This window comes from Denticeps clupeoides, unplaced genomic scaffold, assembly GCF_900700375.1.
Source record: "Denticeps clupeoides unplaced genomic scaffold, fDenClu1.1, whole genome shotgun sequence".
NCBI classification, from domain to species: domain Eukaryota; kingdom Metazoa; phylum Chordata; class Actinopteri; order Clupeiformes; family Denticipitidae; genus Denticeps; species Denticeps clupeoides.
The window spans coordinates 51,078-73,981 of record NW_021629785.1 but is presented as its reverse complement, the minus strand read 5'-3'; the positions used below and the strand labels follow the sequence as shown (position 1 = coordinate 73,981).

General features: G+C 41.1%; 1 protein-coding gene, 3 long non-coding RNA genes and 1 pseudogene across 4 annotated transcripts; all 5 read right to left on the bottom strand.

The window, feature by feature from the left end:
• Positions 1 to 4,713: 4,713 nt before the first annotated feature.
• Positions 4,714 to 6,409, bottom strand: LOC114774278 (speckle-type POZ protein-like; annotated as a pseudogene).
• A 46-nt stretch (positions 6,410 to 6,455) lies between these two features.
• On the bottom strand, positions 6,456 to 7,532 carry LOC114774275 (uncharacterized). Its single transcript, XR_003744776.1, has 3 exons — positions 7,349 to 7,532; positions 6,637 to 6,849; positions 6,456 to 6,487 (listed from the first exon to the last, which is right to left on the bottom strand). It is a non-coding gene; the product is annotated as an uncharacterized LOC114774275 (long non-coding RNA).
• Positions 7,533 to 11,935: 4,403 nt separating this feature from the next.
• On the bottom strand, positions 11,936 to 21,504 carry LOC114774286 (speckle-type POZ protein A-like). The gene is made up of 7 exons (XM_028966222.1): positions 21,441 to 21,504; positions 13,615 to 13,742; positions 13,198 to 13,360; positions 12,997 to 13,052; positions 12,768 to 12,890; positions 12,461 to 12,603; positions 11,936 to 12,351 (listed from the first exon to the last, which is right to left on the bottom strand). The coding sequence occupies exons 1-7, from the start codon at positions 21,475 to 21,477 to the stop codon at positions 12,219 to 12,221; spliced, it is 783 nt and encodes a 260-aa protein (XP_028822055.1). The 5' UTR covers positions 21,478 to 21,504; the 3' UTR covers positions 11,936 to 12,218.
• LOC114774287 (uncharacterized) lies at positions 14,147 to 15,259 on the bottom strand. Its single transcript, XR_003744780.1, has 3 exons — positions 15,081 to 15,259; positions 14,397 to 14,581; positions 14,147 to 14,233 (listed from the first exon to the last, which is right to left on the bottom strand). It is a non-coding gene; the product is annotated as an uncharacterized LOC114774287 (long non-coding RNA).
• A 208-nt stretch (positions 21,505 to 21,712) lies between the features above and the next one.
• LOC114774276 (uncharacterized) lies at positions 21,713 to 22,830 on the bottom strand. Its single transcript, XR_003744777.1, has 3 exons — positions 22,647 to 22,830; positions 21,963 to 22,147; positions 21,713 to 21,799 (listed from the first exon to the last, which is right to left on the bottom strand). It is a non-coding gene; the product is annotated as an uncharacterized LOC114774276 (long non-coding RNA).
• Between the last annotated feature and the right edge of the window lie 74 nt (positions 22,831 to 22,904).

Here is a 22,904-nt window from a genome sequence, read left to right as displayed (position 1 = left end):
GTTTTTGTTTTGCTCGAATTCTCTTTTTGATGGCACTTTTGAACCGGACCCAATAAAAATGTTGCACTGGAGTGCTCCTTTCGGCAGTGGTCGTTCTTTTTTACTTCACAATGAGGATCAGAGAGGGTTTTCCTCACCAGACTGAAGTAATGGCACTGAAAATATATCAGTTGTAGAGCTGATGTTATAATAGTAACCCTATACTAATATTACTGGTCAGGTAAAAAGGAGGTGAACATGAAGCAGGATCAGGCAAGGAAAAGGCTGGCAGAAACCAGGGACAAAATCTCATGATGAGCAGACGCCAAACAAAATGTGCTTGTTTTCATAATGTTTTTTTGTTGCTGACATTGTGTCAAGAAGTTAACTTTACTACCATCTGTTCATGAATAATAGTATTGAAGGCGCTATGAGTAGAAGCTGGACGTTCTGTTCAATATGAGGGTGTGCAGGGTGCGTTCCCTGAAGTTGAGATGGCACCCAGAGGCAAGCAGGTGAGGTAAAGTTGGAAATCACACCCTCTGTAGATCTGTTAGAACCTGGTCATTCAGTGCTGGTGCTGAAGCCGGTGCCTTTGAGATGGTTTTAACCTCATAGCGTGCATAGATTAGATGAAGATCATCTGGAAGCAAGGGGTCAGAATGCTGCATCCGCAGTGGGGGCGGTTTTTCATAAGCGATGCAGTGCCATCAACACCCGCGACAACAGTCTTTGTGCATACTGTCTCTTTGCATCCTTGATTCCCAAATGAAGACAGCTCCTCACCACTGCATAGGCTGCAGAGTCCCCAGATGTGAATGCAGCATCCCGTGTAGTGAACGTACGTCCCCTGCCAGTCCAGGCATCTGAGTCAAATGCATTTTGAAGGTGTTTAAGTGTTTAACTGTTTCATACTCAATACGCTTGTTTATTTAGTTGATGACTGTGTCTGTGTAATCTGTGTGGATTTTGATCTGCAAACACTGTCAGTGTTGCTGAACATATGGTTGCAGACTTAGATTCTGTTGCTTTTTGCCACAAGAGGGCAGTTGAAGATCAAAAAACATATCCACATGTCATTAACACTCAACATTAATAAAATTAAGCTCACATGGGTCAACCATCTGAGATTTTAAGATAAAAGATGCCAGATTTCAGGGACACTCCTTGTTGGGATTATTATTATTAATAAAATGATCACACAAACCAAGTGAGCTCCTTCTTCATCAGCTTTGCCCAAAGGGGAGAGAGAGACCTCAGTTTCCTGCACAGTTCTCTCTTTCTCTCTCCACGTCTGCTCAGCTTCTTTTATTTGAGTACACGTACATGAGTACAGGAATCCACTCAGTACATGCAATCTAAAATAAGTGGTCACAGAGAGGGTCTTAAAGCAGTGTTTCAATCTCAGACCCAAACATCATTATGTTGAACACTATCCAGAACTGACTAGGTGTTTTGGACCTCTTGTTCACCTATGGACCATGACGTTTGAGGGAAAGCATCATTTCAAAAGGGTGATACAAAGTATTTAAAAAATGTTTTGAAAAGTCTAATATCTGTTTTTCAGACCCCACGTACAGCCTCAAATGTCCCCTCTGTTCATGTTGCAATCCTTCCTCAAAACTTTATTTATCATGACTTTTTGGAGTTAACTGAACTTATTTACAGTGGTCAGAATAGTGAGATTCTGCAGGAGTTAGAAGCTTATCTGTCTGGCTTGTCTGCAGCAGATCGCATGCATGTTATTGGGCTAATTCAGTCACATGCTGCTTTGTTCTCTGACACCCCTGTAGGTACGTCTCTCATGTAACATGATGTTGACGTTGATGGTCATGCTCCCATCAGGCAGCACCCGTATCGGCTGAATCCAACAAAACTGTAAGATGGTACATCGCAGGAACATGATGTTTCTGTGCTTTTGTCTTGCATGGAGATTCAACACCTCCGTTTTCCATATCTTTGTCAAATGGCAAGAGGTGTGAAATGCCTGCCACAGGTTCTTGTGATACCCCGCCCTGCCTTTGTCTGCCCCAAACGGGAGACCACGGGGGGCAGGACTAGACAGAAACAACACATTCTGATTGGTCGGTGACAACTTCCTGTGGGCCAAATGTATAAAGGATTGTTCACTTGTGGTCAGGGACTTTCTTTATCTTTTCTATTGGAAGCTGAGGGAAATTTTCCCATCAGTAACTGAGTCTTTCCTATTTCACCTATTTTTCTCATGGCTTCTCTCTCTTTCTCTCTCTCTCTCCCTTTACTCTTTCGTTTCATCTTGGCTTTCTCTGTAATATTGGTACCTTTTTACATACAATATTCACATGTAAGTGCAATAATAATTTACTGGTGTTAATAAATTAGAAACTGCTCATCCTTTTAACCTCTATTGTGCCATGCCTCTTTCTGCCAGGTAACATCAAGTTGGAGTGGTTTGAATACAGTGCTTTTGTAAGTAGAGAGAGAGAGTTTTTTTACTCCACTCTCCCCAGTTTTTACAAAGCGAACAGTGATGCAGTCTGAGGTGAACTTGTTGGAGAACAAGCTGGCTGTGTAGAGTTAATGGCTGTGGAGGAGTCCGTGCCTACTGGTCCCTAAGCCTGACAAGACATTTTGGTTCCGTACTGATTACAGAAAGGTTAATGCGGTAACTAAGCCAGATTCATTTCCATGAGGAAGAAGGAATAGGGTGGAAATACACAAGACAGATGCCCTGTTTGCAGTAGCCATAGACTCTGTGCTTCTTCGTGGCCTGACTGCTTTGTTTGTCTTTGTGTCGAGATTTAATTGTATGTCTTTCTGTTTATTAAAAATTGGTACCGTTTCTCTCCCTCTTTCCTTGTTGTTTACGTTCCTGTCCTAAACCAGGACGTAACAGACCAGAGAATTGTGTTTCTCATATTCTGAGCGCCCTCCAGGTGCCTTTGGTCAAACTCCAGGCGGGCTGCCATGTGCCTTTTACTAAGGAGTGGTTTAGTAGGCCATTATTATTTTGTGTTCACTGGGACCTTAAAGTAAGTGGTACCCTGTATGACATTGTAGTCTCCCTAGTGTCTTATGTTGTAAACTTTTAGTCCAAAAATAACTGATCTCCAAGACATTTTTGAGAGAATGAATCACACAGTCCAGAAAAAGGGAATAAAAAGGTTTTTATTTCTATTAATGTAAATTTACAATAAGGTATACTGTAATAAACTAACATTTAAAACAGGGTATGTTCAAGTGTACTGTAATGGTGTGTGTGTATTAATAAAATAAATGACAATAATATTAAAATGAATGAATGAATAAAATAAAACAGTGGTGGAGTGGTTAGTAAGATGGAAAGCAGGATCTGATGTCCTGTGTGGTAAAGACTTGCCACGGTGTCGCCCCGGACCAACATCTTGGCCACTCCACCACCCCCCACTCTGGGGACAAAGTTTTGTCTGTTTTTTTACACAACACCGTGGCCAGTCTAGTGTTAGACTGGATGTTTGTGTGTTCAGGATAGGTGTTGTAAAATGTTGTGTGTGTAAATTATGTAATAAATGACCAAATAAAATAAAAAACACATAAACAAAATCAACACAAATAATCAAATAAACAAAAATAAATAAACAAAGAGACAAAGTAACAGTACATTAATAAATTAATAGACAGATACACAGACGCATAGACAGACAGACAGACAGATAGTGCTAGAGTGGTTAGTAAGAAGGAGAGCAGGATTTGATCTCCTGCGTGGTAAAGACTTGCCACGGTGTCGCCCCGGACCAACGTCTTGGCCACTCCACCACCCCCCGCTCTGGGGACAAAGTTTTCTCTGTTTTTTACACAACACCGTGGCCAGCCTAGTGTGAGACTGGATGTTGGTGCTCAGGATAAGTGTAGTAAAATTTAAATCGTGTATGTAATGGTGTAATTACTAAACAAATTAAAATATAATAAAAAATAAACAAAGAAACAAATGAAGCAGTTGATCTTTCTGGTTCCTTTGGTCCTTTGGATCAGGGTTTTCCTGTGTGGGAACAAATGGATTCCTAACATAAAATAGGTTTCTACCCGGCCTAAAAATACTGTTTTTAATAATATTTTTAAATATTTTTAAGGGTGTTTTTTAAATGACTTATAACTAATAAAGCACATTGGTTTCCTACTCCATTTTTCCAAACAAATGCATACTAATAGAATAACTGTTGGAATAGAATTAGCAGAAAAGCAGAACTTCTTTACCTGGTTTGTCAGGTACAATAAGATCCAGTCCATCTGCTGTGGGGTGTCCTGGATGAGTCCATACAGCATACTGATGAGTTTGATCCATCCATCCATCCAGCTGGCTGTCCTGGTCCTAAAATATACAAATGTACATTTGACTACAATAACATCTCTACTCTATAAATATCTACTCTACTGAACAGAAAATCATAAGACATACTTTAACTGATCATCTGGTTCTAAAACCTTACAGCATCTACATTTTTTACAAGTAAGTACACTGTGGTAAGAAATTAAAGAAGTTAAAAAAGCCTCTGGTGTTTAACTGGCGGTTCGCTGGCCTCAGCCAGGGAACTATACAAATCCACTATAAGGTTTGGATGGTCTTGCGTCGGGATCATCCACCCGTTGGTCTTCATAACCGCTTCAGCATTACTACAACAAAAAACATAAATAATGAATTTAGATTTGGATAAATAATTATTCTACTAGAGTACATGCTGTGGAGATTTGAGATCAGGATGTAGATGGAATATTCATTTACAAGTTGATGAAGGTGAGGGCATCTTGTTTCAAGTGCCGGGCTCGGTAGAGGTCGCCCAGAATCAGGTTCTCTGCAGCACTGGCTACGTCGAGTCTGCTGCAAAGTGCATCCTCACAGATGAGCTTTAGATGATCCAAGCAGTGCTGAGGGGAAGAAAGAGAGAGAGTTACACATAGTGCTATAACCTGGAGATGTGCTCTGTGTGCGCTGATAGTGAGGGGTTAAGAGTGAGTCTGAGAAAGTTATAGTAATCAATAATAGAAACCATCATCTCTTTGTTTTGAAGGTGGATGTGTGCACGAGCTACCATGTCTGCTGCAGCAATGAGCTTTGAGGCCATCTGGTGAACGTTGGGAGATGTTCCGGTGTAGATATACGTAATCATCTCCTCCAAGATGTCGGCCTCCATATCCTTGATGTCCACGCGGCCCTAGAGGGGAAAGCATAACCTAAAAAACACTGCTGTAATAAACTGTAAGAGAAAAAGTGGTGTTTAGACTGATCAGCTGAGATATATGGGAAAGACGATTGACTCACCGTTTGGTTCTCTTTCGTGTTATTCATAAACATGCTATGAAAGACGGGACAGCGGGCTGATAAGAGACACAGAAAGAGAGGAGTCAGTATTAGATCAATTTCTGCCTAGAAGTATACTAATTGTCAATATTCTAGCAAATACACTGTGAGTCTCTGTGTTTTTTCTTCTATTAATATATTTTCACGTGGCGACTGTGTTACCTGCTAGGATGGCTTTGTGGGCCTTAAACTCTTGACCAGCCACAGACAGGATGCAGTCAGAATGCAACGATGTGTCCCACAGCTCTCAAAGCTCCTCTGCCATGTTGGGTTCCTGCTTCTTCACCTGTGGCGTGGAGGCGTCCGGATCAATCTCCACTGTAAACTGCAACAATCCAACTCAGCAGTTAGTACAGTCCAGCTACAGAAACTGACACTTAAACACACACAAGCTGAGGATATAATAAAAATGTCTGCAATTCGATTTATACAAACTAACAGAATCCCGCTGATGTTTTAGAAAGACACAGCAGCTTCAGACAATCACGGTGCAACAGTTCATCTTTACATCGACCAGACAGATCATGTTTACTGACACCAGTCACATGGGAAACCAATGTGGCAGCCAATGAGACTTACTTCACAGGTGAGGGTGAGCGTGTCATCCTTTAAGAACCCCAAGTCGTCATCCAGGATGTCACTCCTGTGTACGAAGTCTGGGAATCCTAGCTTGTCGTTCTCATACATCCTGGTGTCGTACTGATTTACTGTAACACAGAAACACACAGACAGGTCATCGCAGCGCTGCAGTCCAGCATTAAAATAATATACAATCATCTGTGTTTACAGATCGTTTTTATCAGAAAATAGTTTGTTTTAAACAAACAAGGTAAACTTACCCAAGGAAAATTCCTCCTGTCCCTCGGCATTGAGCATGGCTAGTTTACAACTAACCCGCACACCTCTGACCAGAACGAGATAGAATGACAGGTAGCTCTCGTAGTCAGGCTCCACGCCATTGGGGAACAACTGCAGACACCTGAGAATGCAGAGAGGAAGGAAGGAGTGAGAAAATGATCAGCTCCCAGAAAAACGAATGAAGAACTTCAAATGAAGAACTAAGACCAACACCTACCATTGCAGATCTCCACTGGGGTTGGAAATTGTGGAGCTCATGATGGGGACACCATTCACATCGTCAGCAAAGCTGAAGCTGCTGATGGTCCAGACGTATGAATATTTGTCCACTTGGCGCTGAGAGGGCAAATTGTATATATTTTGTCATTCGTTTGCACATTTATTTAACAAATCAACACAGTTCACTGCAACAACAGAGAGGGAGTGAGCAATGCATTCTAAAATATACAGACAATTATGTATTTGCCTCACAGATGTGCACATACCTGAGTGTGGTCGTAGCTTAGGGCCATTTTGAGGATCTAATGAATCCTTCAGTGGTCCCTCTCAGGTCTCTCCCTCGCTGGAATCTCTCACAGGTCTCTCCCTCGCTGGAATCTCTCTCAGGTCTCTCCCTCGCTGGAATCTCTCTCTGTAGAATCTCTTGCAGGAATCACTGTTCAGGAATCTCTGAAGAATAGTCTCTGATCACTAATAATCTGCAATGATGGAGAAAATGACATTGACAAAACACACTCATAGAAATACAGGCTGTGATGGTGTAACTTGAGGGGACACTAAAAACATCTATTCGCTGTATCTACACTTGTTTGTTCATTTTTACACACTCTACAGAGATTTGAAACGTGAATGTGAAACGTGAAGATGAGCAGACCTCTGGGTTTTGAGCACAATAAACATTCGTCTCGCGTCCTTTGAAGCACCTCTTACCACTAAATCGCGCTAAACTCAAATCGCTCACAGGTTGATATTTATTTGGCTTCGAGTCTCTCTGCAAGTTAATGGCAGTTGTTTCAATAAATAAAACTTCCAAAACACGAGCCCTGCCGATCAAGTGAAAATTATGCTCGTTCTGATGCTTTTATCGTCGATAGTTTTGCTCTCAAAACACAAAGAGGTGACTTGGGAAGTAGAGCGAGGTTACAGGCTAGCCAGCCCGCTAATGCTAATACCATCTCAAATTTTGTTGGTACTCACCAAAAGTGCTGCCGCTCAGTGCTGTTTTATGTTGAAACTGAGTAGAATTCACATGATTTGTGTTTATAAAACGCGGTTACTATGACAACGACTCTATACGTCCTTCACAACAAAACAACCTGTAATTGTATTATATTATATATAAAGGAGAACAAGATAAAACTAAAAGTTCTCATGTTGATCATATACTGTCAAAGAAAACAAAAGCCATATTTTAGGATGAGGGGTTGACATTTTTATAAAAATGAAGCTCAAGCACAAGGCGTTGTAACAAATTGACGGTTGCCAGATTGTAGTGAATAACTTTTTTTATTTTATTTGCGTCACATTTGTTCACATACGTCTGCACATCCTGAAAATTAAAGTGCAGAATCTTTATTGTGTTGTTTATTTTGGTTGAATAGTGACATTGGTGCCCGTAAAATGTAATTAAACATCCCGGAAACTAGAGCAAACACGCAAGAACTGGCAACCCAGATTGTAGCGTGCACCCTGACTGTCTTTGTAGTTTTTGTTTTGCTCGAATTCTCTTTTTGATGGCACTTTTGAACCGGACCCAATAAAAATGTTGCACTGGAGTTCTCCTTTCGGCAGTGGTCAGTCTTTTTTACTTCACAATGAGGATCAGAGAGGGTTTTCCTCACCAGACTGAAGTAATGGCACTGAAAATATATCAGTTGTAGAGCTGATGTTATAATAGTAACCCTATACTAATATTACTGGTCAGGTAAAAAGGAGGTGAACATGAAGCAGGATCAGGCAAGGAAAAGGCTGGCAGAAACCAGGGACAAAATCTCATGATGAGCAGACGCCAAACAAAATGTGCTTGTTTTCATAATGTTTTTTTGTTGCTGACATTGTGTCAAGAAGTTAACTTTACTACCATCTGTTCATGAATAATAGTATTGAAGGCGCTATGAGTAGAAGCTGGACGTTCTGTTCAATATGAGGGTGTGCAGGGTGCGTTCCCTGAAGTTGAGATGGCACCCAGAGGCAAGCAGGTGAGGTAAAGTTGGAAATCACACCCTCTGTAGATCTGTTAGAACCTGGTCATTCAGTGCTGGTGCTGAAGCTGGTGCCTTTGAGATGGTTTTAACCTCATAGCGTGCATAGATTAGATGAAGATCATCTGGAAGCAAGGGGTCAGAATGCTGCATCCGCAGTGGGGGCGGTTTTTCATAAGCGATGCAGTGCCATCAACACCCGCGACAACAGTCTTTGTGCATACTGTCTCTTTGCATCCTTAATTCCCAAATGAAGACAGCTCCTCACCACTGCATAGGCTGCAGAGTCCCCAGATGTGAATGCAGCATCCCGTGTAGTGAACGTACGTCCCCTGCCAGTCCAGGCATCTGAGTCAAATGCATTTTGAAGGTGTTTAAGTGTTTAACTGTTTCATACTCAATACGCTTGTTTATTTAGTTGATGACTGTGTCTGTGTAATCTGTGTGGATTTTGATCTGCAAACACTGTCAGTGTTGCTGAACATATGGTTGCAGACTTAGATTCTGTTGCTTTTTGCCACAAGAGGGCAGTTGAAGATCAAAAAACATATCCACATTTCATTAACACTCAACATTAATAAAATTAAGCTCACATGGGTCAACCATCTGAGATTTTAAGATAAAAGATGCCAGATTTTAGGGACACTCCTTGTTGGGATTATTATTATTAATAAAATGATCACACAAACCAAGTGAGCTCCTTCTTCATCAGCTTTGCGCAAAGGGGAGAGAGACCTCAGTTTCCTGCACAGTTCTCTCTTTCTCTCTCCACGTCTGCTCAGCTTCTTTTATTTGAGTACACGTACATGAGTACAGGAATCCACTCAGTACATGCAATCTAAAATAAGTGGTCACAGAGAGGGTCTTAAAGCAGTGTTTCAATCTCAGACCCAAACATCATTATCTTGAACACTATCCAGAACTGACTAGGTGTTTTGGACCTCTTGTTCACCTATGGACCATGACGTTTGAGGGAAAGCATCATTTCAAAAGGGTGATACAAAGTATTTAAAAAATGTTTTGAAAAGTCTAATATCTGTTTTTCAGACCCCACGTACAGCCTCAAATGTCCCCTCTGTTCATGTTGCAATCCTTCCTCAAAACTTTATTTATCTTGACTTTTTGGAGTTAACTGAACTTATTTACAGTGGTCAGAATAGTGAGATTCTGCAGGAGTTAGAAGCTTATCTGTCTGGCTTGTCTGCAGCAGATCGCATGCATGTTATTGGGCTAATTCAGTCACATGCTGCTTTGTTCTCTGACACCCCTGTAGGTACGTCTCTCATGTAACATGATGTTGACGTTGATGGTCATGCTCCCATCAGGCAGCACCCGTATCGGCTGAATCCAACAAAACTGTAAGATGGTACATCGCAGGAACATGATGTTTCTGTGCTTTTGTTTTGCATGGAGATTCAACACCTCCGTTTTCCATATCTTTGTCAAATGGCAAGAGGTGTGAAATGCCTGCCACAGGTTCTTGTGATACCCCGCCCTGCCTTTGTCTGCCCCAAACGGGAGACCACGGGGGGCAGGACTAGACAGAAACAACACATTCTGATTGGTCGGTGACAACTTCCTGTGGGCCAAATGTATAAAGGATTGTTCACTTGTGGTCAGGGACTTTCTTTATCTTTTCTATTGGAAGCTGAGGGAAATTTTCCCATCAGTAACTGAGTCTTTCCTATTTCACCTATTTTTCTCATGGCTTCTCTCTCTTTCTCTCTCTCTCTCCCTTTACTCTTTCGTTTCATCTTGGCTTTCTCTTTAATATTGGTACCTTTTTACATACAATATTCACATGTAAGTGCAATAATAATTTACTGGTGTTAATAAATTAGAAACTGCTCATCCTTTTAACCTCTATTGTGCCATGCCTCTTTCTGCCAGGTAACATCAAGTTGGAGTGGTTTGAATACAGTGCTTTTGTAAGTAGAGAGAGAGAGTTTTTTTACTCCACTCTCCCCAGTTTTTACAAAGCGAACAGTGATGCAGTCTGAGGTGAACTTGTTGGAGAACAAGCTGGCTGTGTAGAGTTAGTGGCTGTGGAGTAGTCCGTGCCTACTGGTCCCTAAGCCTGACAAGACATTTTGGTTCCGTACTGATTACAGAAAGGTTAATGCGGTAACTAAGCCAGTTTCATTTCCATGAGGAAGAAGGAATAGGGTGGAAATACACAAGACAGATGCCCTGTTTGCAGTAGCCATCGACTCTGTGCTTCATCGTGGCCTGACTGCTTTGTTTGTCTTTGTGTCGAGATTTAATTGTATGTCTTTCTGTTTATTAAAAATTGGTACCGTTTCTCTCCCTCTTTCCTTGTTGTTTACGTTCCTGTCCTAAACCAGGACGTAACAGACCAGAGAATTGTGTTTCTCATATTCTGAGCGCCCTCCAGGTGCCTTTGGTCAAACTCCAGGCGGGCTGCCATGTGCCTTTTACTAAGGAGTGGTTTAGTAGGCCATTATTATTTTGTGTTCACTGGGACCTTAAAGTAAGTGGTACCCTGTATGACATTGTAGTCTCCCTAGTGTCTTATGTTGTAAACTTTTAGTCCAAAAATAACTGATCTCCAAGACATTTTTGAGAGAATGAATCACACAGTCCAGAAAAAGGGAATAAAAAGGTTTTTATTTCTATTAATGTAAATTTACAATAAGGTATACTGTAATAAACTAACATTTAAAACAGGGTATGTTCAAGTGTATTGTAATGGTGTGTGTGTATTAATAAAATAAATGACAATAATATTAAAATGAATGAATAAATAAAATAAAACAGTGGTGGAGTGGTTAGTAAGATGGAAAGCAGGATCTGATGTCCTGTGTGGTAAAGACTTGCCACGGTGTCGCCCCGGACCAACATCTTGGCCACTCCACCACCCCCCACTCTGGGGACAAAGTTTTGTCTGTTTTTTTACACAACACCGTGGCCAGTCTAGTGTTAGACTGGATGTTTGTGTGTTCAGGATAGGTGTTGTAAAATGTTGTGTGTGTAAATTATGTAATAAATGACCAAATAAAATAAAAAACACATAAACAAAATCAACACAAATAATCAAATAAACAAAAATAAATAAACAAAGAGACAAAGTAACAGTACATTAATAAATTAATAGACAGATACATAGACGCATAGACAGACAGACAGACAGATAGTGCTAGAGTGGTTAGTAAGAAGGAGAGCAGGATTTGATCTCCTGCGTGGTAAAGACTTGCCACGGTGTCGCCCCGGACCAACGTCTTGGCCACTCCACCACCCCCCGCTCTGGGGACAAAGTTTTCTCTGTTTTTTACACAACACCGTGGCCAGCCTAGTGTGAGACTGGATGTTGGTGCTCAGGATAAGTGTAGTAAAATTTAAATCGTGTATGTAATGGTGTAATTACTAAACAAATTAAAATATAATAAAAACCCGGCCTAAAAATACTGTTTTTAATAATATTTTAAAATATGTTTAATGGTGTTTTTTAAATGACTTATAACTAATAAAGCACATTGGTTTCCTACTCCATTTTTCCAAACAAATGCATACTAATAGAATAACTGTTGGAATAGAATTAGCAGAAAAGCAGAACTTCTTTACCTGGTTTGTCAGGTACAATAAGATCCAGTCCATCTGCTGTGGGGTGTCCTGGATGAGTCCATACAGCATACTGATGAGTTTGATCCATCCATCCATCCAGCTGGCTGTCCTGGTCCTAAAATATACAAATGTACATTTGACTACAATAACATCTCTACTCTATAAATATCTACTCTACTGAACAGAAAATCATAAGACATACTTTAACTGATCATCTGGTTCTAAAACCTTACAGCATCTACATTTTTTACAAGTAAGTACACTGTGGTAAGAAATTAAAGAAGTTAAAAAAGCCTCTGGCGTTTAACTGGCGGTTCGCTGGCCTCAGCCAGGGAACTATACAAATCCACTATAAGGTTTGGATGGTCTTGCGTCAGGATCATCCACCCGTTGGTCTTCATAACCGCTTCAGCATTACTACAACAAAAGACATAAATAATGAATTTAGATTTGGATAAATAATTATTCTACTAGAGTACATGCTGTGGAGATTTGAGATCAGGATGTAGATGGAATTGTCATTTACAAGTTGATGAAGGTGAGGGCATCTTGTTTCAAGTGCCGGGCTCGGTAGAGGTCGCCCAGAATCAGGTTCTCTGCAGCACTGGCTACGTCGAGTCTGCTGCAAAGTGCATCCTCACAGATGAGCTTTAGATGATCCAAGCAGTGCTGAGGGGAAGAAAGAGAGAGAGTTACACATAGTGCTATAACCTGGAGATGTGCTCTGTGTGCGCTGATAGTGAGGGGTTAAGAGTGAGTCTGAGAAAGTTATAGTAATCAATGATAGAAACCATCATCTCTTTGTTTTGAAGGTGGATGTGTGCACGAGCTACCATGTCTGCTGCAGCAAGGAGCTTTGAGGCCATCTGGTGAACGTTGGGAGATGTTCCGGTGTAGATATACGTAATCATCTCCTCCAAGATGTCGGCCTCCATATCCTTGATGTCCACGCGGCCCTAGAGGGGAAAGCATAACTTAAAAACACTGCTGTAATAAACTGTAAGAGAAAAAGTGGTGTTTAGACTGATCAGCTGAGATATATGGGAAAGACGATTGACTCACCGTTTGGTTCTCTTTCGTGTTATTCATAAACATGCTATGAAAGACGGGACAGCGGGCTGATAAGAGACACAGAAAGAGAGGAGTCAGTATTAGATCAATTTCTGCCTAGAAGTATACTAATTGTCAATATTCTAGCAAATACACTGTGAGTCTCTGTGTTTTTTCTTCTATTAATATATTTTCACGTGGCGACTGTGTTACCTGCTAGGATGGCTTTGTGGGCCTTAAACTCTTGACCAGCCACAGACAGGATGCAGTCAGAATGCAACGATGTGTCCCACAGCTCTCGAAGCTCCTCTGCCATGTTGGGTTCCTGCTTCTTCACCTGTGGCGTGGAGGCGTCCGGATCAATCTCCACTGTAAACTGCAACAATCCAACTCAGCAGTTAGTACAGTCCAGCTACAGAAACTGACACTTAAACACACACAAGCTGAGGATATAATAAAAATGTCTGCAATTCGATTTATACAAACTAACAGAATCCCGCTGATGTTTTAGAAAGACACAGCAGCTTCAGACAATCACGGTGCAACAGTTCATCTTTACATCGACCAGACAGATCATGTTTACTGACACCAGTCACATGGGAAACCAATGTGGCAGCCAATGAGACTTACTTCACAGGTGAGGGTGAGCGTGTCATCCTTTAAGAACCCCAAGTCGTCATCCAGGATGTCACTCCTGTGTACGAAGTCTGGGAATCCTAGCTTGTCGTTCTCATACATCCTGGTGTCGTACTGATTTACTGTAACACAGAAACACACAGACAGGTCATCGCAGCGCTGCAGTCCAGCATTAAAATAATATACAATCATCTGTGTTTACAGATCATTTTTATCAGAAAATAGTTTGTCTTAAACAGACAAGGTAAACTTACCCAAGGAAAATTTTTCCTGTCCCTCGGCATTGAGCATGGCTAGTTTACAACTAACCCGCACACCTCTGTCTGACCAGAACGAGATAGAATGACAGGTAGCTCTCGTAGTCAGGCTCCATGCCATTGGGGAACAACTGCAGACACCTGAGAATGCAGAGAGGAAGGAAGGAGTGAGAAAATGATCAGCTCCCAGAAAAACGAATGAAGAACTTCAAATGAAGAACTAAGACCAACACCTACCATTGCAGATCTCCACTGGGGTTGGAAATTGTGGAGCTCATGATGGGGACACCATTCACATCGTCAGCAAAGCTGAAGCTGCTGATGGTCCAGACGTATGAATATTTGTCCACTTGGCGCTGAGAGGGCAAATTGTATATATTTTGTCATTCGTTTGCACATTTATTTAAGAAATCAAGCAGCAGATCTCAACACAGTTCACTGCAACAACAGAGAGGGAGTGAGCAATGCATTCTAAAATATACAGACAGTTATGTATTTGCCTCACAGATGTGCACATACCTGAGTGTGGTCGTAGCTGAGGGCCATTTTGAGGATCTAATGAATCCTTCAGTGGTCCCTCTCAGGTCTCTCCCTTGCTGGAATCTCTCTCAGGTCTCTCCCTCGCTGGAATCTCTCTCTGTAGAATCTCTTGCAGGAATCACTGTTCAGGAATCTCTGAAGAATAGTCTCTGATCACTAATAATCTGCAATGATGGAGAAAATGACATTGACAAAACACACTCATAGAAATACAGGCTGTGATGGTGTAACTTGAGGGGACACTGAAAACATCTATTCGCTGTATCTACACTTGTTTGTTCATTTTTACACACTCTACAGAGTTTTGAAACGTGAATGTGAAACGTCAAGATGAGCAGACCTCTGGGTTTTGAGCACAATAAACATTCGTCTCGCGTCCTTTGAAGCACCTCTTACAACTAAATCGCGCTAAACTCAAATCGCTCACAGGTTGATATTTATTTGGCTTCGAGTCTCTCTGCAAGTTAATGGCAGTTGTTTCAATAAATAAAACTTCCAAAACACGAGCCCTGCCGATCAAGTGAAAATTATGCTCGTTCTGATGCTTTTATCGTCGATAGTTTTGCTCTCAAAACACAAAGAGGTGACTTGGGAAGTAGAGCGAGTTTACAGGCTAGCCAGCCTGCTAATGCTAATACCATCTCAAATTTTGTTGGTACTCACCAAAAGTGCTGCCGCTCAGTGCTGTTTTATGTTGAAACTGAGTAGAATTCACATGATTTGTGTTTATAAAACGCGGTTACTATGACAACGACTCTATACGTCCTTCACAACAAAACAACCTGTAATTGTATTATATTATATATAAAGGAGAACAAGATAAAACTAAAAGTTCTCATGTTGATCATATACTGTCAAGGAAAACAAAAGCCATATTTTAGGATGAGGGGTTGACATTTTGATAAAAATTAAGCTCAAGCACAAGGCGTTGTAACAAATTGACGGTTGCCAGATTGTAGTGAATAACTCTTTTTATTTTATTTGCGTCCCATTTGTTCACATACGTCTGCACATCCTGAAAATTAAAGTGCAGAATCTTTATTGTGTTGTTTATTTTGGTTGAATAGTGACATTGGTGCCCGTAAAATGTAATTAAACATCCCGGAAACTAGAGCAAACACGCAAGAACTGGCAACCCAGATTGTAGCGTGCACCCTGACTGTCTTTGTAGTTTTTGTTTTGCTCGAATTCTCTTTTTGATGGCACTTTTGAACCGGACCCAATAAAAATGTTGCACTGGAGTGCTCCTTTCGGCAGTGGTCGTTCTTTTTTACTTCACAATGAGGATCAGAGAGGGTTTTCCTCACCAGACTGAAGTAATGGCACTGAAAATATATCAGTTGTAGAGCTGATATTATAATAGTAACCCTATACTAATATTACTGGTCAGGTAAAAAGGAGGTGAACATGAAGCAGGATCAGGCAAGGAAAAGGCTGGCAGAAACCAGGGACAAAATCTCATGATGAGCAGACGTCAAACAAAATGTGCTTGTTTTCATAATGTTTTTTTGTTGCTGACATTGTGTCAAGAAGTTAACTTTACTACCATCTGTTCATGAATAATAGTATTGAAGGCGCTATGAGTAGAAGCTGGACGTTCTGTTCAATATGAGGGTGTGCAGGGTGCGTTCCCTGAAGTTGAGATGGCACCCAGAGGCAAGCAGGTGAGGTAAAGTTGGAAATCACACCCTCTGTAGATCTGTTAGAACCTGGTCATTCAGTGCTGGTGCTGAAGCCGGTGCCTTTGAGATGGTTTTAACCTCATAGCGTGCATAGATTAGATGAAGATCATCTGGAAGCAAGGGGTCAGAATGCTGCATCCGCAGTGGGGGCGGTTTTTCATAAGCGATGCAGTGCCATCAACACCCGCGACAACAGTCTTTGTGCATACTGTCTCTTTGCATCCTTAATTCCCAAATGAAGACAGCTCCTCACCACTGCATAGGCTGCAGAGGCCCCAGATGTGAATGCAGCATCCCGTGTAGTGAACGTACGTCCCCTGCCAGTCCAGGCATCTGAGTCAAATGCATTTTGAAGGTGTTTAAGTGTTTAACTGTTTCATACTCAATACGCTTGTTTATTTAGTTGATGACTGTGTCTGTGTAATCTGTGTGGATTTTGATCTGCAAACACTGTCAGTGTTGCTGAACATATGGTTGCAGACTTAGATTCTGTTGCTTTTTGCCACAAGAGGGCAGTTGAAGATCAAAAAACATATCCACATTTCATTAACACTCAACATTAATAAAATTAAGCTAACATGGGTCAACCATCTGAGATTTTAAGATAAAAGATGCCAGATTTCAGGGACCCTCCTTGTTGGGATTATTATTATTAATAAAATGATCACACAAACCAAGTGAGCTCCTTCTTCATCAGCTTTGCCCAAAGGGGAGAGAGAGACCTCAGTTTCCTGCACAGTTCTCTCTTTCTCTCTCCACGTCTGCTCAGCTTCTTTTATTTGAGTACACGTACATGAGTACAGGAATCCACTCAGTACATGCAATCTAAAATAAGTGGTCACAGAGAGGGTCTTAAAGCAGTGTTTCAATCTCAGACCCAAACATCATTATGTTGAACACTATCCAGAACTGACTAGGTGTTTTGGACCTCTTGTTCACCTATGGACCATGACGTTTGAGGGAAAGCATCATTTCAAAAGGGGTGATACAAAGTATTTAAAAAATGTTTTGAAAAGTCTAATATCTGTTTTTCAGACCCCACGTACAGCCTCAAAAGTCCCCTCTGTTCATGTTGCAATCCTTCCTCAAAACTTTATTTATCATGACTTTTTGGAGTTAACTGAACTTATTTACAGTGGTCAGAATAGTGAGATTCTGCAGGAGTTAGAAGCTTATCTGTCTGGCTTGTCTGCAGCAGATCGCATGCATGTTATTGGGCTAATTCAGTCACATGCTGCTTTGTTCTCTGACACCCCTGTAGGTACGTCTCTCATGTAACATGATGTTGACGTTGATGGTCATGCTCCCATCAGGCAGCACCTGTATCGGCTGAATCCAACAAAACTGTAAGATGGTACATCGCAGGAACATGATGTTTCTGTGCTTTTGTTTTGCATGGAGATTCAACACCTCCGTTTTCCATATCTTTGTCAAATGGCAAGAGGTGTGAAATGCCTGCCACAGGTTCTTGTGATACCCCGCCCTGCCTTTGTCTGCCCCAAACGGGAGACCACGGGGGGCAGGACTAGACAGAAACAACACATTCTGATTGGTCGGTGACAACTTCCTGTGGGCCAAATGTATAAAGGATTGTTCACTTGTGGTCAGGGACTTTCTTTATCTTTTCTATTGGAAGCTGAGGGAAATTTTCCCATCAGTAACTGAGTCTTTCCTATTTCACCTATTTTTCTCATGGCTTCTCTCTCTTTCTCTCTCTCTCTCCCTTTACTCTTTCGTTTCATCTTGGCTTTCTCTGTAATATTGGTACCTTTTTACATACAATATTCACATGTAAGTGCAATAATAATTTACTGGTGTTAATAAATTAGAAACTGCTCATCCTTTTAACCTCTATTGTGCCATGCCTCTTTCTGCCAGGTAACATCAAGTTGGAGTGGTTTGAATACAGTGCTTTTGTAAGTAGAGAGAGAGAGTTTTTTTACTCCACTCTCCCCAGTTTTTACAAAGCGAACAGTGATGCAGTCTGAGGTGAACTTGTTGGAGAACAAGCTGGCTGTGTAGAGTTAGTGGCTGTGGAGTAGTCCGTGCCTACTGGTCCCTAAGCCTGACAAGACATTTTGGTTCCGTACTGATTACAGAAAGGTTAATGCGGTAACTAAGCCAGATTCATTTCCATGAGGAAGAAGGAATAGGGTGGAAATACACAAGACAGATTCCCTGTTTGCAGTAGCCATAGACTCTGTGCTTCTTCGTGGCCTGACTGCTTTGTTTGTCTTTGTGTCGAGATTTAATTGTATGTCTTTCTGTTTATTAAAAATTGGTACCGTTTCTCTCCCTCTTTCCTTGTTGTTTACGTTCCTGTCCTAAACCAGGACGTAACAGACCAGAGAATTGTGTTTCTCATATTCTGAGCGCCCTCCAGGTGCCTTTGGTCAAACTCCAGGCGGGCTGCCATGTGCCTTTTACTAAGGAGTGGTTTAGTAGGCCATTATTATTTTGTGTTCACTGGGACCTTAAAGTAAGTGGTACCCTGTATGACATTGTAGTCTCCCTAGTGTCTTATGTTGTAAACTTTTAGTCCAAAAATAACTGATCTCCAAGACATTTTTGAGAGAATGAATCACACAGTCCAGAAAAAGGGAATAAAAAGGTTTTTATTTCTATTAATGTAAATTTACAATAAGGTATACTGTAATAAACTAACATTTAAAACAGGGTATGTTCAAGTGTACTGTAATGGTGTGTGTGTATTAATAAAATAAATGACAATAATATTAAAATGAATGAAAGAATAAAATAAAACAGTGGTGGAGTGGTTAGTAAGATGGAAAGCAGGATCTGATGTCCTGTGTGGTAAAGACTTGCCACGGTGTCGCCCCGGACCAACATCTTGGCCACTCCACCACCCCCCACTCTGGGGACAAAGTTTTGTCTGTTTTTTTACACAACACCGTGGCCAGTCTAGTGTTAGACTGGATGTTTGTGTGTTCAGGATAGGTGTTGTAAAATGTTGTGTGTGTAAATTATGTAATAAATGACCAAATAAAATAAAAAACACATAAACAAAATCAACACAAATAATCAAATAAACAAAAATAAATAAACAAAGAGACAAAGTAAATTAATAGACAGATACACAGACGCATAGACAGACAGACAGACAGATAGTGCTAGAGTGGTTAGTAAGAAGGAGAGCAGGATTTGATCTCCTGCGTGGTAATAAAGACTTGCCACGGTGTCGCCCCGGACCAACGTCTTGGCCACTCCACCACCCCCCGCTCTGGGGACAAAGTTTTCTCTGTTTTTTACACAACACCGTGGCCAGCCTAGTGTGAGACTGGATGTTGGTGCTCAGGATAAGGGTAGTAAAATTTAAATCGTGTATGTAATGGTGTAATTACTAAACAAATGAAAATATAATAAAAAATAAACAAAGAAACAAATGAAGCAGTTGATCTTTCTGGTTCCTTTGGTCCTTTGGATCAGGGTTTTCCTGTGTGGGAACAAATGGATTCCTAACATAAAATAGGTTTCTACCCGGCCTAAAAATATTGTTTTTAATAATATTTTTAAATATTTTTAAGGGTGTTTTTTAAATGACTTATAACTAATAAAGCACATTGGTTTCCTACTCCATTTTTCCAAACAAATGCATACTAATAGAATAACTGTTGGAATAGAATTAGCAGAAAAGCAGAACTTCTTTACCTGGTTTGTCAGGTACAATAAGATCCAGTCCATCTGCTGTGGGGTGTCCTGGATGAGTCCATACAGCATACTGATGAGTTTGATCCATCCATCCATCCATTCAGCTGGCTGTCCTGGTCCTAAAATATACAAATGTACATTTGACTACAATAACATCTCTACTCTATAAATATCTACTCTACTGAACAGAAAATCATAAGACATACTTTAACTGATCATCTGGTTCTAAAACCTTACAGCATCTACATTTTTTACAAGTAAGTACACTGTGGTAAGAAATTAAAGAAGTTAAAAAAGCCTCTGGCGTTTAACTGGCGGTTCGCTGGCCTCAGCCAGGGAACTATACAAATCCACTATAAGGTTTGGATGGTCTTGCGTCAGGATCATCCACCCGTTGGTCTTCATAACCGCTTCAGCATTACTACAACAAAAGACATAAATAATGAATTTAGATTTGGATAAATAATTATTCTACTAGAGTACATGCTGTGGAGATTTGAGATCAGGATGTAGATGGAATTGTCATTTACAAGTTGATGAAGGTGAGGGCATCTTGTTTCAAGTGCCGGGCTCGGTAGAGGTCGCCCAGAATCAGGTTCTCTGCAGCACTGGCTACGTCGAGTCTGCTGCAAAGTGCATCCTCACAGATGAGCTTTAGATGATCCAAGCAGTGCTGAGGGGAAGAAAGAGAGAGAGTTACACATAGTGCTATAACCTGGAGATGTGCTCTGTGTGCGCTGATAGTGAGGGGTTAAGAGTGAGTCTGAGAAAGTTATAGTAATCAATAATAGAAACCATCATCTCTTTGTTTTGAAGGTGGATGTGTGCACGAGCTACCATGTCTGCTGCAGCAATGAGCTTTGAGGCCATCTGGTGAACGTTGGGAGATGTTCCGGTGTAGATATACGTAATCATCTCCTCCAAAATGTCGGCCTCCATATCCTTGATGTCCACGCGGCCCTAGAGGGGAAAACATAACTTAAAAACACTGCTGTAATAAACTGTAAGAGAAAAAGTGGTGTTTAGACTGATCAGCTGAGATATATGGGAAAGACGATTGACTCACCGTTTGGTTCTCTTTCGTGTTATTCATAAACATGCTATGAAAGACGGGACAGCGGGCTGATAAGAGACACAGAAAGAGAGGAGTCAGTATTAGATCAATTTCTGCCTAGAAGTATACTAATTGTCAATATTCTAGCAAATACACTGTGAGTCTCTGTGTTTTTTCTTCTATTAATATATTTTCACGTGGCGACTGTGTTACCTGCTAGGATGGCTTTGTGGGCCTTAAACTCTTGACCAGCCACAGACAGGATGCAGTCAGAATGCAACGATGTGTCCCACAGCTCTCGAAGCTCCTCTGCCATGTTGGGTTCCTGCTTCTTCACCTGTGGCGTGGAGGCGTCCGGATCAATCTCCACTGTAAACTGCAACAATCCAACTCAGCAGTTAGTACAGTCCAGCTACAGAAACTGACACTTAAACACACACAAGCTGAGGATATAATAAAAATGTCTGCAATTAGATTTATACAAACTAACAGAATCCCGCTGATGTTTTAGAAAGACACAGCGCTGCAGTCCAGCATTAAAATAATATACAATCATCTGTGTTTACAGATCGTTTTTATCAGAAAATAGTTTGTCTTAAACAAACAAGGTAAACTTACCCAAGGAAAATTCCTCCTGTCCCTCGGCATTGAGCATGGCTAGTTTACAACTAACCCGCACACCTCTGTCTGACCAGAACGAGATAGAATGACAGGTAGCTCTCGTAGTCAGGCTCCATGCCATTGGGGAACAACTGCAGACACCTGAGAATGCAGAGAGGAAGGAAGGAGTGAGAAAATGATCAGCTCCCAGAAAAACGAATGAAGAACTTCAAATGAAGAACTAAGACCAACACCTACCATTGCAGATCTCCACTGGGGTTGGAAATTGTGGAGCTCATGATGGGGACACCATTCACATCGTCAGCAAAGCTGAAGCTGCTGATGGTCCAGACGTATGAATATTTGTCCACTTGGCGCTGAGAGGGCAAATTGTATATATTTTGTCATTCGTTTGCACATTTATTTAAGAAATCAAGCAGCAGATCTCAACACAGTTCACTGCAACAACAGAGAGGGAGTGAGCAATGCATTCTAAAATATACAGACAATTATGTATTTGCCTCACAGATGTGCACATACCTGAGTGTGGTCGTAGCTGAGGGCCATTTTGAGGATCTAATGAATCCTTCAGTGGTCCCTCTCAGGTCTCTCCCTTGCTGGAATCTCTCTCAGGTCTCTCCCTCGCTGGAATCTCTCTCTGTAGAATCTCTTGCAAGAATCACTGTTCAGGAATCTCTGAAGAATAGTCTCTGATCACTAATAATCTGCAATGATGGCGAAAATGACATTGACAAAACACACTCATAGAAATACAGGCTGTGATGGTGTAACTTGAGGGGACACTGAAAACATCTATTCGCTGTATCTACACTTGTTTGTTCATTTTTACACACTCTACAGAGTTTTGAAACGTGAATGTGAAACGTGAAGATGAGCAGACCTCTGGGTTTTGAGCACAATAAACATTCGTCTCGCGTCCTTTGAAGCACCTCTTACCACTAAATCGCGCTAAACTCAAATCGCTCACAGGTTGATATTTATTTGGCTTCGAGTCTCTCTGCAAGTTAATGGCAGTTGTTTCAATAAATAAAACTTCCAAAACACGAGCCCTGCCGATCAAGTGAAAATTATGCTCGTTCTGATGCTTTTATCGTCGATAGTTTTGCTCTCAAAACACAAAGAGGTGACTTGGGAAGTAGAGCGAGTTTACAGGCTAGCCAGCCCGCTAATGCTAATACCATCTCAAATTTTGTTGGTACTCACCAAAAGTGCTGCCGCTCAGTGCTGTTTTATGTTGAAACTGAGTAGAATTCACATGATTTGTGTTTATAAAACGCGGTTACTATGACAACGACTCTATACGTCCTTCACAACAAAACAACCTGTAATTGTATTATATTATATATAAAGGAGAACAAGATAAAACTAAAAGTTCTCATGTTGATCATATACTGTCAAAGAAAACAAAAGCCATATTTTAGGATGAGGGGTTGACATTTTTATAAAAATGAAGCTCAAGCA